This window comes from Bidens hawaiensis, unplaced genomic scaffold, assembly GCF_021521415.1.
Source record: "Bidens hawaiensis isolate Kalapana, Puna unplaced genomic scaffold, B.hawaiensis_p1.1 tig00010732_1, whole genome shotgun sequence".
Lineage (NCBI taxonomy): Eukaryota > Viridiplantae > Streptophyta > Magnoliopsida > Asterales > Asteraceae > Bidens > Bidens hawaiensis.
The window spans coordinates 886,412-902,947 of NW_027491822.1; the positions used below are offsets into that span (position 1 = coordinate 886,412).

Sequence of the window (16,536 nt, forward strand, 5' to 3'; positions counted from 1 at the left end):
CAACGCCTCAGAAAAATCAAGATGGGATCATGTGTGGCAGCGCTAACACCACTGCAAAGTTCGGTTCAATAATACCGAAAAGCCACGTTGATGAAATACGAAGGGAATTGGGAGGTCTAAAATTGGAAGATGATAGATTAAAGTTTAAAGGTGGGCATAGATTGACGAAAACCCAAGAAAAGAATCTGCGAAGAAGAATGAAGGCAAAAGCAAAGAAGATACAAGAACCGGAAAAAAAAAACCGTTTTGTAACGGGCCATGTATGGTCAAGAAAATCGAAGTACCGAAAGAAGTGAACATGGCAGAACCGTCAAAACAAACAGGAAAATCACCCGTTGAATGCCATAAATGTAAAGGTACGGGTCATTTTGCATTTGAATGTCCCTTAAAAAATTTCAATTTATTTGAAGAAAAGGAGTTTCTTGTTCATGGAACCCAATTTGAAACATATGATAGAATTTGGTATTTAAACACTTCATGTGAGAATCATATGACAGGATACATGGCAGTGTTTAAAACTTTTGAACCGAGTTACGGAACTGAAACCCGGTTAGAAACAAAATTGTTATTTGTTAAAGGTGCCGGTGTAGTATCCCTAAATTTCAATGGGACAGAGATAAGTGTTCCAAATATGGTTTATATTCCAAGCCTAGAAAAAAATCTGTTAAGTTTGAATCAGTCGAAGAAAAATGGCTTTTATATAATAGTAGATGGTGGTATGTGTTTTATAAAAGAATTACTAAATGGGATAATATATGCCGATGAAGATTTGGTAAATTATTTTGAAACAAAGGATATCATGGCTGAAAGAGATGATAAGAAAAAGAGTTTTATCCCCCAATTGTGACATCATTTGATGATTGTATGACATTTTTAGACATGTTGCAGACTCATCATGTCTTAATCAAAAGATTTGGTTATAAGTTTAGAGAAGCATTTTATGGTTTACTTAACTGGTTCCACAACGTGTGTATAGAATCGTATTTCAGCCGACCTATACCACCTTACTTAAGTAATGGTGAATAAATTGATCTCTTCAATTTGTTTATATCGGTGCAACACTATGGTTGATATGAAGAAACCATTATACAGAATGGATGGAAATCAATAGCAATGAAACTTGGCTTTGAAGAAAATATGCACATTGAAGTAAGAACAGTTTACAAGCTCTATTTAGAAACATTAGAATGATGCCATGGAACAATGCTTGGAAGAAAGATTGAAGTCAATATCAACAAAGAAGAAGCTGGTCCCGAAGCATCATGCTTGAAAAAGAGAAGAGAAGATTTGAAGCTTGAAGAACACTTTATGATTAAGGGGGTATTAGAATTTAATCATAAAGTAGGTTATTTATTTATTATGTAATTATTATTATTGTATACTAATTAGAAGGCGAAGAACTGTAAATATAAGATTAGGCTCGTTAAGATATTTAGGGTTTATAACGGTTGCTAAATATAACCGTTCATAGTATTAGCGTTAATTAGAAGCGATGTTTTCTGTATAAATAGGGCAGTTCTCTTGTAAACTGTAAAAATGGATACCGTGAACAACTAACTTTATTCTTCACGAACAGATTGATTACAACGCAGCAGAAATTACAAATCAAAAACTCTCCAACTCAATCTATCAGTCTAACGGTTCAACAACAAGATAAACCTAAACCTAGATTACAAGAACTATTAAGAGAAGAATTGAAAATACTGGAATGAATGGTACAATATGTGCGTATGTTTGTTAGGTGAATGAACCCTAACAAGTATTTTATATGGCTCTCCAAGTGAACGAATGTCAAAATTATTATAACACCCGTAACAAACCTGGAGAGCAAAAATGCTTCCATATTCTAGGCCCAACTCCTTCTAGCTCATCTAGCCAAAGCTCCAGCCCATCCAGCCCATTCAGTCCATCCAATTAAGTCCATCATGCAACCAGAACATTTCACATACATGAGAAAAAATAAAAAATAAAACAAAGTTATAATAATAAAAACATAACACCTTATAACAATAGAATTGAAACATAGCTCTTATTATTTCAACATAAACATCAACAAGTTCTATCAATAAAAATCACGTTCGCATATAATTAGTGTTTTCTTGCTGCACACGCTTGCTGCAGAAATCTCAATTTGTATTGATTCTGATTATCCAACAGGTACAAGTTTGCGACGAAGGATTAATTTGTGACATACAAACTACTTTCCTGTCTCTATTGTCAGTTGAATTCGAAATTTTGTTTGCTAACTATTACAATTTTTCTTATTTACAAAAATATTCAAAATTCCATAAATATATATAAGGGCAAATCAAATAAAATTTTCTACAAATTCATTAAATTTTCAAAAAAGTTATTTTTACTCAATGAAAGAAATATGACCATGTTCATGCTTCCTCCCAGTTAATGTAACAAACAATTAATACTAGGACACAACCTAAGAATTTGCACGAGGAAATGTACCCAGATTCTAGAACACTTCATCGTAATTTGGAATTTGAACAAAAAGAAATGCAATAACGATAATCACTGATATATCTTTATTTGGCTTATGTTTGTTTCATAAAGTAAAATCTGTAGGTCACTTGCATACTAATCATGTATATCGAATCAGTCTTTTATTACTCAATCCTTAAAATACAGACAAAAAACAGAACCACACGTACATATAAATACTATTCCAGCTTGATCAATCTTCTTTACTGAAAGAAGTTGACTTTGTTATCTTTAGCTACCAGAGTCATACCATCTTAAAAGACATCGGGGATCTTCCAAATATATGAACATATATATTCGGATAGTGGTTAAGAACAGGAACTCATATAACGATAGCATCAACGACAAGAGACTTGATATGATTAATGAGTTCTTCACCAACGTGTGTGAAATGATCCTTATTCTTATAGAGGACATCCATGGCACGTGCCAAATTAATCACCCTCAGAATTACTGGCATTGCAACATCTTTACACTTGAGAGACTCTTGATTCATTTCTTTCCAAGCTTCTTCAATTTTTATATTGAACAAATCATAGACATGTTGTTCACTTACACCGTATTCGTTCATGTAGCATTCGATTCCAGAAGGGGCATGAGTTCTTCCTTGCTCCCCCTGAATTTTTATTTAAATCTTTAGACATGTAACAAAAATTATCCCAGAATGAATAACACCTAGTTAAGTTTTAAATTTTAACTCACCATTAGTGAATATGGATGATAATTAGGTTACGTTGCAATAGAAGCTAAATTACTCGCTTAACACTAGTTATATATACAAATATAAAAACTTAACTTTTCATGGAGGTTCATGAGGTTGTGCTACAATAGCAAACAACTTACTTTTTAGCATGGCCAAGCTTAGTGTTTTGGATATTAATTGGTAGAATGTTAACATTAAGCTTGGGTATCTTACGTATAGAGTTGACAATTTATAGAAATTTATATTATTTTAGAATGTCCATAAGATTTTAGTTTAATTAGTGTTTTCATATATTCACGTGATTTCGGATATAATAAAAATGGAAAACAATTTTCAATTTGAGTTCCCCAATGGAAATGATGCTAAGGTGCCTCACCTCTAATCGATCCAGAGGTCGATAGTTCAAATTAATCCTGCAAGATACATGTATAGATGATTGTTTATATAGGTATTTAGGAGTATGCTAATTTGTCGTTCAAAGAACATACAATTCAATTTGAATATTTTTGCATGGCTATAAGTTTGCTAGATATGTCGGAAAAACCGTTGCTATTTGCTAGGATAATTCCCTCGCGATCTGTCACCAATATTTTTCTGTATCAAAATCCTCACAAAAATATTACCAAGACTGTCCGTTGTCGAACGTGATGAATGACACGAGCAGGGTGGCGCAAGCCACGTGGGAGACGAACACCATAGCACAGTGGCACGATGGATGGCGCGAGTGAGTGGCTGCGAGTCAGCTAGCGGTTGGTGAAGGGGAAATTGGAAGTGGGAAAAGGAAAGTTGGGTTTTGAGCTTTGCAATTTCTTTAGTTTAATAATAAAAAAATATCCAGAAAAAAAAATGAAGAGGAGGCATGTATCACCAAGAAGAAGATGGTTAGGGTATAAGCATATGGGCTTTTCTTGTAGGGCCTTTTGTTTTATAAACAAATAGATGGATTTTTTTAGCCCAATTTTAATATGTATTTTCTAGCCTAAAATGATATAATATTTCATAGTAATTTGTTCGGTTTAATTTATTCACAATAAAAATATATATTAGCTGAGGCCCCCGTTTACTTGTATTTTTTATGCTTTTAAGATGTTTAATGTTTCTTTTTAATTGTAAAAATTATTTTTTTAGTTTACATTATTATGTTATATTAAAAAAAAATAAAGCTAAAGCCACCGTTCGCCTGAACCACAACAGGCTCAGGCGACTTCGGCGATAGCTTCAGCGAGTGTCCATTCAGCATAGCACAATATTATTGCATGAATTCGGAGCCCAGCTTCAACAACAACACACGGTCTAACGAGCTAAAACCACTAGAATGGGGATTTGCAACAGTTTTGGTCGTCAACCTATCGTAGAAGTAAACTTTACAGAGGTGAAAATATGGTCAAGAGGTACCTTGTGAGTGACAATATCATCCATGACCCTACAAAGCAAACAACAAGCTTTTGCTATGGGAGGCATAGTGAGAGCCCATTTGAATGTTTCGTCTTTGATTACATCACCCATGGCACAAAAACTTGCTATTAGAGTGTTTTTATATCCGCTACTAATAATTGCCACTTCTTGATGCTCCTCAGTTGTTGGTATGTACCCATCGTTTGCCCATTTAGCTTCTGTGAAGTAGCTTTCAATGTATTCGTTCATCTGTAAATAACATATAACTAAAGTCATAAGAAACTAAAATATATACCATTTTCAAAATTTCAGTAAATATGCAACTATTTACATGCATAGCATTCCCCAAAAAATTAGTTGATTGGCGTGATTTGGTCACTTATATTGGATGCCACAAGTTTTTGTTTCTCAACATGTAGAGGTAATCTTTTCCATTATAATTATATGCAGAAAGTTGTTTTGGCTTGTTATTTTCTTTCGTACTTTGTACCTTATCAAAAAGTGTGTGCAATTTATAAGTGCAAAGAAAACTATTTTTATCTAATGGCGCCAAGGATAAAAAATATTAATATATTGAATTACCATATATGCAGTAGGGATTAGAAACACGCAATCAAAATTAGCTGAGAAATCATGTTGAACTTAAAATAAACAAAAATACTATTAAAATTTACAACTGGAACGAGTTGGAAACTCAAGTCCCAGATCGATAATCAACACGAATAAAACGACTAACTCTCGTTTATATTAATTAAAAAATATTACTCAAAAAACTTATTTCAACTCTCAAACCATAACTCGGTTTGACTATTGATGAACCCTAACTTGGTTGCATCTACTTCATAATCTCTAATGTCTAACCATAACTCGGCTTATAAACTAACCAAACATGCTAGCCAAGACATTACCAAATATATCATCATCATCATCATCGTACTCAGTATATCCCACCAATAGCAAAGCTATAGTAGGGTCTGAGGAGGGTAAGATGTAGACAGCCTTACCTCTACCCCATAAGGATAGAGAGGCTGCTTCCAGTGAGACCCCCGGCTCGATAGTAGTTTTGCATCAAGCCTTGGACATAAGGCACATAGCACTCAATCATCGGGACACCGGCTGATCGGTGCATGTACCCTTGTCTTTCGGCTATCAACGCCACTACATGATGCCTGATTAACCGTCCGTCACTTTTAACGTTATTTTCACGAGATTAGTAAAATAACGTCAAAATTAGTGCAATTTCACTTTTGCCCACCCGAGGGTTCACACATATATACATCATATGTGCGCACCGCAAGCAGGGCTAACATTACCAAATATATAAAACTCTAATAATTCTTGGGCTGGACTTTACACTTGGGCCAAACAACAATTGAGCCAACAATCACCCCCCAATTGTTGTATCCGACTCACCCAACTCACCCCCTAATTTCCTATTCGAAATTGGCGGATCTTCAACTTCACGTTTGTCATCATTCTCTTGATTCTCCCAAGTCTTTTCTTGATCTCTTGCAATGTTCTTTGGGCTCCACCTAGCTTGAAGTAACACTGGCTTGCTTCGTTTGATCATTAGACACATTCCCTTGGGCTTGAATCTCTTGCTTGTCTTCTTTCAGTCCAATACTTTGAAGATCCCGACCTGAAAAATTCTTCATTCCAATGATAGCTCGTTTACCGGTACTTGCTATCAAAAGCTTACCTGTATCATCTTTAATGGTTAGCAAATCATGTTTCATGTGAATCTCGCATCCACCTTCTGTTTCTTGACCAAGACTTATGATATTGCACTGTAGGCTCGGGATGTAGTAGACATCGGTCAACAGGCGCTGCTCCCCCGTTTTCCCTTCAATTAAGACCGACCATTTTCCCCGAATATCAATGCAAGATTCATCTCCGAACTTCACCGTTCCCGTTTCTTGTTCATTCAATTCATAAAAGTAAGATTTATTACCCGTCATGTGATTCGATGCTCCATTGTCGAGATACCAAACATCTTTCTCCATCGGCTCGGTTTTGAAACGCTTTGGAATCACACCGTCTTCATTCAGTAAAACTGTCTTTTGATCACCTTTCAACTTTGTTCAAATTAGATTATTCCTTTTTCTTCATACGTTCCGGGCACATAGATGCAAAGTGACCAAACTCATCACAACGGTAACACTGAACCTGTGATATATCCTTTCTTCCCCTTTGACGATCATTAGTTCTTCTTTGTCGCTTATGACTTGGTCCACGATCTTGACCACCTCGGTTTTCGCAACCATCTTGGTCCTCATCATCTCGGTCTTAACCTCCGGTTTCACGGCCTCTTCCACGCCCCTGTGAACTCGGCCAACCCTTACCTTGGCTACCGGACTGATCATACGATTTATCTTTGTAACTACCTTCCGAACGATTGAAAAGCAACTGACCTTGCGAATTTGAAGCGCGCTCTCTCCCCCGTAGATGTTCCTCAAACGCCTTAAGTCTTCCAATAGCATCTTCAAACATCAAACTATCGAGATCAACACTTTGCTCGATTGAGGCTACGAGTTGAAAGTACTTATCCGAAACCGCATCCAGCAACTTCTTCACCAAGACATCTTGCTCGAACATGTAACCTGGACTCGTTGCCTTTGAAACCATACTTGCTATTTTTCCTGCAAACTCGTCAACAGTCTCGTTTTCCGCCATCTTGAGTTTCTCAAATTCACTTTTCAACGTTAGTAGTCGAGCCTTTTGAACTCGCTCGGCCCCAACATACCGTGCCTTCAAAGCCGTCCATATATCCCGGGCATTCTTGTATTGAGAAATCTGAAGAATATCACCATCCACCACTTGAAACAAAAACGATCTTGCCGTTTTATTCTTCTTCGCATCAATAATCGCACCCTCTTCTAGTTGAACAACTTCCCATAGGTCTTGATCATCCAATATCGCTTTCACTACAATCGCCCATGTGATGTAATTTGTTCCATTCAGCTTTGGAACCTGTAACGAAATCCCCCCACTCGCTTTGGGTTGGATTACCGGTCTTTCTTCGTCACCTGCCATTGACGTAGAACCCCTTTGCTCCAGATCAAAATTCCAATGCTGGATCCAGCCCGAGAACCCTTGTGTTCTTACTTCCGTCAGACAGGAAAGAACCACCGACACAAAGGTCCGACTAACCGCTTTAACAAAACAACAATCCTATTCGGAAACCAACTCGGTTCCGATATGCGCCAATAATAGCTTCTCCTTAAACCACCACCTGCCGCCAACCGATTATCGATTTTTTGAACTTGGCTCTGATACCAATTCAAGTCCCAGATCGATAATCAACATGAATAAAACGACTAACTTTCGTTTATATTAATTAGAAAATATTACTCAAAAAACTAATTTTAACTCTCAAACCCTAACTCGGTTTGACTATTGATGAACCCTAACTTGGTTGCATATACTTCATAATCTCTAATGTCTAACCATAACTCGGCTTATATAGACTAACCAAACTTGCTAGCCGAGACATTACCAAATATATAAAACCCTAATAATTCTTGGGCTGGGCTTTACACTTGAGCCAAACAACAATTAAGCCAACAGAAACTTACTGCTTCTCTACTATAATTTAAATGATGTGCTTTTCCCATCTTTGCCAATATCTTTTCCATATCTTCGTAAATATCGAGAAGCATTCGGTATAGGGGTTTCATGTATTCCGTAAGATTGTCCAAGCATGTTACTGACCACCTAAGAATTATACATGTACAAGGTATTTTGTTTTAATGGATGACAGTTGACAAGATGCATGCTTGTTATATACCTTTTAATTTCTTCGGTAAAGATCTCAAGTTCTCCATAAGTACCATAAGCATCATAAGTATCATCAAGAATTGCTTCCACTGCAATAAATTTAGCTAAGAACATTCTAGATTCAGAATACCGGGGCTCATAGAACACACATAATGACCAAAAGTAGCATTCAACTAGTCTATTTCTTGCGTAAGGAAAACTTGTTGGGACATCAAAGCCCTTCCACCACCTGCAAATGAGATGTATTTTAGATCTATAACAATATCTATAGAGAGGATTAATTCCATGTTTCTTTTACAATATCGATCGAATATATCAATAAAAGATGGGATAGGGATATGTCTTATATGTGCATACTTGGAAATTTGGCTAAGCTCTTTCTTATGGAGTGATTGAAGCAGGTTGAACCCTAACTTGGCAAGCTTTAGTAAAGACTTGTTATGAGAAGCCTGTTGTTGGTAAAAAGGTATGTAACGCAATGCTTCGAGTCTCGGCAACCTTTTATGTAGAGGTTGCTTTAGCGCTTCTTGTATTTGTTTAGAGACGATACAGTTCGCCAAAGAAGGATTTTTTAAAATGCCATTAAGTCGACCTCTTGCGAAAACAAGAGCATCATCTAATATGACTTCCCCAGGAACACTTAGATATGTTGCCTCATACAACTCAATTAAACCCTCAATATCATTCGCTAGTGGCTCCTTAAAAGCCCCGTCTTTTCCCTTGTAGCTGTTAAAAATATCTGTTTAATTTCATACAAGACAGTCATTAGATCTCCTTTCGATTCATGATTAATAAAATTAACTTTTATGCACACTAACCACTTGATACAAAAAAGCCATGCTGTCGCATGATTCGAAACCAAACAGAAGTGGCACCACCATTCCAGTTGTCACCGTACGCATCATAGAAGTGTTGTAAGGCTTGATTAACCTCCTCCTCGAAATAATATTCAATACCTAGGCGTTGGATTGCATCGACCAGTTTTAACAAATTTGTATGCTCCACAGGAATATCCAAAGCTCGTAGTATTTCTTTCCTCACTTCTTCTTTAAGGTCTTCAACTACTTTTTCAACTCCAGCTTGATCTTCTTGCTTCATTTACGAACAAACCATTATCACAAATCTTGTAAATTCTATTAAACTTATGTCCTAAACTAAACGTACCATGTGTACATTTATTATTTGCGTGAATTATGGAATAAATATCATTACATTAGTAAGATAGCTAAAAGTATGATTCCGGAAAACCAAGATAAGGCTAACGCAAAGCCAATCCGAAGTCCGAACCAATGATTATCTGGTGAGAGGCACCGATAAAGGAACATGGTCCGATATTTGGTATGTGACCGGTTCATTTGGGGTACTATTATTAGAGCAGTGGGGGTGGTCCGTTATAGCGTGGCCATCACGCGTGATGGTCATGGGAACACCGCCGCCGGTCCTCCCATCACGCGTGATGGGGGGCCGGCCGTGATGGCCATCACGCGTGGCCACTTCCCTTCGACTGTTAATGTGACCGTTGAGAGGAGATAAAAAAAAAACTTAATTAACCTATATAAATATAATCAAATCCATCTTCAAATCCAACTCAAATCCTCTACTACAAACAACATTCTAACATCACACAAATGGAGGGTTCAAAGAAACGTGGCTCGGGTTCAAAGAAAACCCAATCCCGACCAAAGGTTCGACAAAATCTTGGCGAGCCGGCGAGATTCCGATTACAAGATGAACCCGACACAACCCAACCATTCCAACAACAACCTTTTCAACCACAACCGTTCCAAAACCAACCATTTCAATCTCAAACATTTAATTCACCGTTTTCATCGACACCGTATCAAAACCAACCGTTTATTCCACCTTTTTCTAGCCAAATATTTCAAAATAATCCTTTTGAAACGTTTCAATCTCAACCGTCACAAACGTCCGTCGATCCTTTAGAGGATAACAATGTTATACATCAATTTGCACATGCTTTTGTGATGAAGATGACGATGTGGATGAAGATGCACGTGCTTTTAATTTAACCTTGTTTTAGTATTTATTGTAAAAAAAATAAAAAAAATAAAAAAAATTCCATCACACCACCACCCCCACCAAAATTCCATCACTAATGATGGAAAGTGGTGGAGTGAGGTGGCACACCGTGATTGGTGGTTGCAAGTTATGGTTTTTAAACCACCCCCCCCCCCTTACATGTTACTTATTTAAAAAACGCATCGATATTATTAATTAATAAATATATTACTTTACTTATTTTTATATTTTGTATGTTATTAATAAAAACGTGCTCAAAACGCAATTATCCTACTCTTCTAATAAAATAAATAAATAATTATGACGCGTGTCGCTTTGTGGTTAAACCTCATAATTCTTTTCTTTCCTAAACTAAAATCTTAATTGACACTAATATATGTCATAGATCAATAACTATTCACTTTCTTTTTACATTTTATTTGTAATATATCAATGCATTTTTATAAAAATAAATATTAACAAATTATATTACTATATATTACAAAATATACTTGTTGAAATCCAAAAATTAACAGCAAACCATGTTTGTTAAAGAGTGAAAAGAATATAATTTCAAATGTTATTATTAACATATTATACTATGTATATTTTTAAAAATTGCAAAGAAACAAAACTCGAATATGCTTTCATTTTACGAAACAATGTTTTTAATCATTAAATTATAAATATAGGATTAAAATTCAGTCCATTTTTCTATAATCAAACAATTTATTATTATTATTATTATTATTATTATTATTATTATTATTATTATTATTTGTAACATATAAGTTTATAAATTATAAATTAAATATATGCTTTAAATTCTATCCAATTATTTTTTTGGTCAATTTAGTAAACTATATATATGTTAAAATGTAAGGATAATATGTACCAATCACTTTCATATATAACAAAGTTTATCATATTTAATTTCTTGATTTTTTTATCAAGGATTGTTTTGGGTTTATTGTGACAACTGCCCGATCCAACCCGACCCAGGTACCCGTTTTCAAATCCGAATCTTTTTATGATTTAAAATTTGATTATTAATCTTTGTAAATTTAACATTAAATAAATTATATATATATATTTTTATATTACTTAATAATAATATTTTCTTCCCGCCTCCCTCTTTCTCTTTCTTGTCGCCGTCCCGCCTCTTTCTCTTTCTTGTCGCCGTCCCGCCCCTCTGCTTAACCCTTAAGCCTTGAACCCCTTTTTCTCTTAACTCTTTGTTTGTCCTTTGGTTCTTCCCGCCTAAGGATGTCTGCGCAGCTCCACGCGCCAGACTCCTTACAAGGAAGCCTGCGCGAAGACCAGCTGTTCCGGCGATACGCGAGGCGAACTGTTCCCGCAGCGCGCTAAGGATTGTAGTTCTTCCCGCGGCGCGCTAAGAATTGTAGTTCTTCCCGCGGCGCGCTAAGAATTGTAGTTCTTCCCGCGGCGCGCTAAGAATTGCAGTTCTTCCCGCGACGCGCTAAGGATTGAAGTTCTTCCCGCGGCGCGCTAAGGATTGTCTTCTGTCTGCCTTCGCCCTCGCGCGTGCGCTCGAATCTTCTCGCGCTAGACCTTAAGTCTTTTCTTCAGTTTAGGTCAGCCTGTATTCTTTTGATATCTTATCTTTGGTTTGAGCACTGTAGGTCAGTTCCGACATCTGTCCGAAAAGCCACTTTCGGCGCAGCATGCGCACCAACCCCATTGGTTGGCAGAAAAAGTGACTGACATAATCTTTTGAAATCTGCTTTTCCCATGTCTTGACCAGTACCTTTATCTGACTCCTCCCATGCTTTACCTGTAACCTGTCAGCCTTTTCCCCATCCTCTGCAGCTGCCGGCATATCTTTTGATATCTTTTGCTTTTGTTTTCTTATGCTTTTAATATCTTTTGCTTGATTTGATGAGATCTTTTCCTCTTTTTAAGGGATTGTGTTCCCTAGGGTTTCCCTATATATAATACTATTTTCTTGTTATTTAACACTACACACACAAACACTTAAACTCTTCTCTGCTCTCTTCCCCCTGCCCTCTGCCGTTGTTCCTCAGCCGCCACTCTCTCTGCCTTCGTCTTTTCCCTTGTCCTGCCCAGATTTCCGGTAATATATAATATATAATAATTTGTTAAAGATACATATTGCTATGCTAACATATATTCAAGGCATAAAACAAATCATTAAACCAATAAACTCTTATTTATAGGTTAACTTGTGCTTGTTTAAAAGTTGGTTCTTGCTTTAGCTTTCAACGCACCGTTTACAGGTGAGTAATCTCGTACCTAATCCCTTTTTATTTTTAATGTTTTGGGATGTTCATGTGTTCGTACAAACTTGAGTCTTAAGCTTGTTTATAAACTTTTGTCGCGCAAAACCCCATGTGTTATGGACGTAAACTTGGCTGTTTATTTGTATGTGTGGATCATTAACCGTCTTGTCGGCCTATTCCGCAGTTTTCATGGATCCATTAGATGAACACGGGAGAACTATCGTTTATGATTTCTCTTTTGTTTACACTTGCACAGTTTTCTTGTTTTTGTGCTCAATTGGGAGCACGGATTGAACTATGAGCTATGATCTAAGGCTTGATCACAATCTGATTACACCCTTGTTGAACACCAGTTATACACATGATGCGCGCAGATATTGTTATCTATTTATATGTATTAAACTTGATTTCTCACCGACACGCAAGTGTTGACGTTTTATTTTAACACATGTTCAGGTTTGCTGTAGCTGTTTCTGGAAGCTTGAGGACACATAGGATGTTTTCTTTTCTTTTGGACCTAGTTTAAAATGTAACAAGACAAGTTTATGTTATTTGAATATTTTGATTTATGTTATGATTTATGTTACTTTACAAATTGTGTTGCGCGTGCGCGGTAAATGTATTTATCAAATATTGACACCCAAATAGTGTCACGAGTAATGAAACAATACGTGGCGCCCCGATGTATAATCCGCCATCGGTCGGGGTGTTACATTTATTGTGGAACTTAAACTTCATTGCTATGGGTCAAAAATTGATAAATAGATTGTTTGATACAAGTTTACTATATTTGGCTCAAAATTTGTTACATGTTAAAAATGGATAATCTGAGTATTTTTAAAAGTTTGAGAATGCAAATAAATAGATTTATCGTCAAATTTGTTACCGGTTCAAAGTGTTGACTTGAAAATTTCAAATGATTCAGATTTCAAATTTATTTTCAATTGCATTTTTGGACATAATCAAAAGGTTCTGGATTTGAAAAATTGACTATTTTTTCCTCAACTATTAAAATGTAAGAAAAATATGGCGAACACTTCTGACATGCCACCCCATGCTTATCAATGCTTCTAAATTTATCAAATTTGAAATATTTGTGTCATGCATTAACTTGTATGTTTTCATTACACATAAAGACATTTTATGTTTTCATTATGACAAAGTTGATAAGCCCCCTCAAACTTATCAAAAAAAATTTCATGGTGTAGCTCAAAAAAACGCAGTTCTTGACGAGCATTCATTGTTACAATTTAATGTTAATTCATATTTTTGTAGTTTGGATCATCCCGTGTATTAAACGAACTCTAAAGCTAGTATTTAATATGAGATGAAGAGATATGATATGTTCAAAACTTAAAAGACAGCTTCAATAAATTATTGTTTCTAATCTTTTTAATGTTAATTATTTTAAATTCATATGTTGGTTAAATTTTGAATGATGGCCGTGACAGCATAAAAATACATTGATTAATCATACGTGATGGAATAAACAAATAAAAAGAAAAATAAATCTCTGGGCTGTTGACCACAAAGGCCACACAAGGAAGAAAACTCACTAGTGGTCCTACAAAATACGAATAAAAGGGGAGTTGCATACGACTCGTGATACGAGGTTTGGAGAGGTTTAGAATTTTTGATGACTGTGTTTTGGGAGCCACACAAAGAGGCGCACACACGAGTTTTTTTTTTTATGGCTGGTACGACACACGCAAGTTGGCTGTTTCTATAATTAGATTGTACGAGTTAGTATTAAAACTTATGTTTAATTATCACTTGAATTACTTAATTACCTATTGACACTACTATCTTATGTCTTAAACCAAACCATCTGTACATTTGTTATTTGTAAAATTATATATAAAAATTAAGATCTTTGGAGCCGCTAAGTCCCTATTGGGTCACATGGCGACAACATATTGGTCCACAGCATTTTGTTTTTGTTTTTTTTACTTCATATACTGTAACGAAACTGACCAAATATTAGGTTTGTTTTTTTTAGTTTTAGTTCTGGTATCGTAACGAATGTTACAGAAATTAAACCACCAAATTCGCGTAAACTCACCACATTTTGTTTTAATTATGGTACCGTAACGAACGTAAAGAAACCGACCGAATAGCAATTTTGTTTTTTAGTTTTAGTTCCGATACCGGAACGAACTGAATTTGCGTAGACTCACCACCTCAACGCCAGGGATCGACAACGCTCGGGTCATCCCGATACCCAAGTTTACCGATCGACGTCATCCCATTGGCCCACCTCGATTTTTAGTTTTTTTTTTGTTGTATTTTTGGTCTTACTACCGGTATCATAACGCACATGACGAAAACCAACCGAATACACTTCGACTTTGGTCTCAACGTCTGTGACCGACAACGCTTGGGTTTATCACCACCCAGGTTTTACCAAAACACTCGTTATGTAATAATCATCATTACTTAAGTAGATTAGCTAATTATAGTATGATCAAGTTGTTTTGTTTGGCGGTTAATTGTGTTAAACTGTCAACCTTTATCCAGTTGAGAGTTTACCCGCGAAACTGCCGTATATATACTGGCAGAAGAATGCTATCTTCAAGCAATTGTCATTATCTTTTTGTTTATGTTCTTTGTATTCGTTCTTGATTCCGTATAGGTTTCTTGTGTTCTTATAATATCTATTCTTCACTGCACGATCGATGCAATTCTTTCTCTTCTCCTAAATCAAGTCTATCAAATTTCTCTTCTCCTAAATCAAGTCTATCAAATTCAACTTGAAAGGATCCTTGAGTTACATTAATTCATAGAAGCTTCAATACACATAAAAATATTAAATATATGTTGCATTAAATATTTTTTTAACAGCAATTCATAAATTTTTTAAGATAAATACACCAGAACGAACTGTATTATGAAAACATATGCTTCTTTAGCTAAAATTAAATTCTTTATTAGTTAGGTTTAAAACAACTACATATATAGTCACGAAAGTCGGTGCATACCTCGTCGTAGACAAGAAACTGATCTCCCCAAACGCTGCGAGGAAAATTAGCAGTGGGGCGCTTAACATCCTCTTGTTTAACAGACATTTTGTGAAAGATTTAACTGGATTGAATTGGTTAAATTATAACTAGAGCTTAAAGGTATATATAATAGCTGGTGCCCTTGACGTCTTTTATCACATCTTTTGTGAAAATATAAAATTAATATCCTCATGGTTTATAGAATTGCACAAACATTATTATATAAAAGTTGCTAAGCTTTAGAACTGAGAATAATTAAAAGCTTAAGTTACTAAATTAGTTAACTATGCTTAAGAATCCAAATCTCAAATTGCTTTTTTATTTATTTTTATTTTGGAGAAATTGAATTTTAAGTTTCAATATGAATTCTAATACAGGAGTATCTCTTAATTTAAATTTAGATTTTTATTATCTTTTAATATTTTATGTTTATCTTGTTTCCAAGTTTATCTCATTTTTGTTTTAGTATAAGTTAAGGTTGAAGATTATGTATTATTAAGTTTTTGATATTGAATTTTAATTAATAAGAACTTTGTTCTTGGAATCTTTGGTTCAAATTATCTGTCTTTGATTATCATGAGTTTCTTGTGCCATTAATCGCTTCCGAAACTTCATCAGTTGGTATCAGAGCTTTGGTTGTTCAAATGGCTCGACATGAACGTGAATACTTGTTTGCTCGTAGATTCGCCGATAGAGGCAACGACACGAGTGTTTTCTATTCATGTGCTCGTGGAGAAGATCGGCATCCTACTCGCAGAGTCGCCGACCGAGGCAGCGGTGGAGTCTACTCCGACCCACGAGATCTTATGAAGATCAAACGACTCTGACAACGAGTCCGCGATCTTGAAGAGATTGAACGGCTCCGAAAACGAGTCCGTGATCTCGAGTT

At 35.7% G+C, this 16,536-nt stretch overlaps 1 protein-coding gene across 1 annotated transcript; it reads right to left on the reverse strand.

Annotated features, from left to right (window-relative positions):
* Nucleotides 1-2,610: 2,610 nt before the first annotated feature.
* On the reverse strand, nucleotides 2,611-15,882 carry LOC143536055 (alpha-isocomene synthase-like). Its single transcript, XM_077030140.1, has 7 exons — nucleotides 15,627-15,882; nucleotides 9,187-9,460; nucleotides 8,726-9,107; nucleotides 8,379-8,597; nucleotides 8,167-8,305; nucleotides 4,592-4,840; nucleotides 2,611-3,109 (listed from the first exon to the last, which is right to left on the reverse strand). The coding sequence occupies exons 1-7, from the start codon at nucleotides 15,711-15,713 to the stop codon at nucleotides 2,816-2,818; spliced, it is 1,644 nt and encodes a 547-aa protein (XP_076886255.1). The 5' UTR covers nucleotides 15,714-15,882; the 3' UTR covers nucleotides 2,611-2,815.
* Nucleotides 15,883-16,536: the final 654 nt, after the last annotated feature.

Excerpts from the sequence above, each read along its gene's own strand:
- LOC143536055 (XM_077030140.1), bottom strand. The coding sequence starts at position 15,713 with ATGTCTGTTAAACAAGAGGATGTTAAGCGCCCCACTGCTAATTTTCCT. Across the intron at positions 4,841-8,166 it reads TAAATTATAGTAGAGAAGCA|ATGAACGAATACATTGAAAG; the intron begins GTAAGTTTCTGT and ends TGTTATTTACAG. Across the intron at positions 3,110-4,591 it reads ATGATATTGTCACTCACAAG|GGGGAGCAAGGAAGAACTCA; the intron begins GTACCTCTTGAC and ends ATAAAAATTCAG.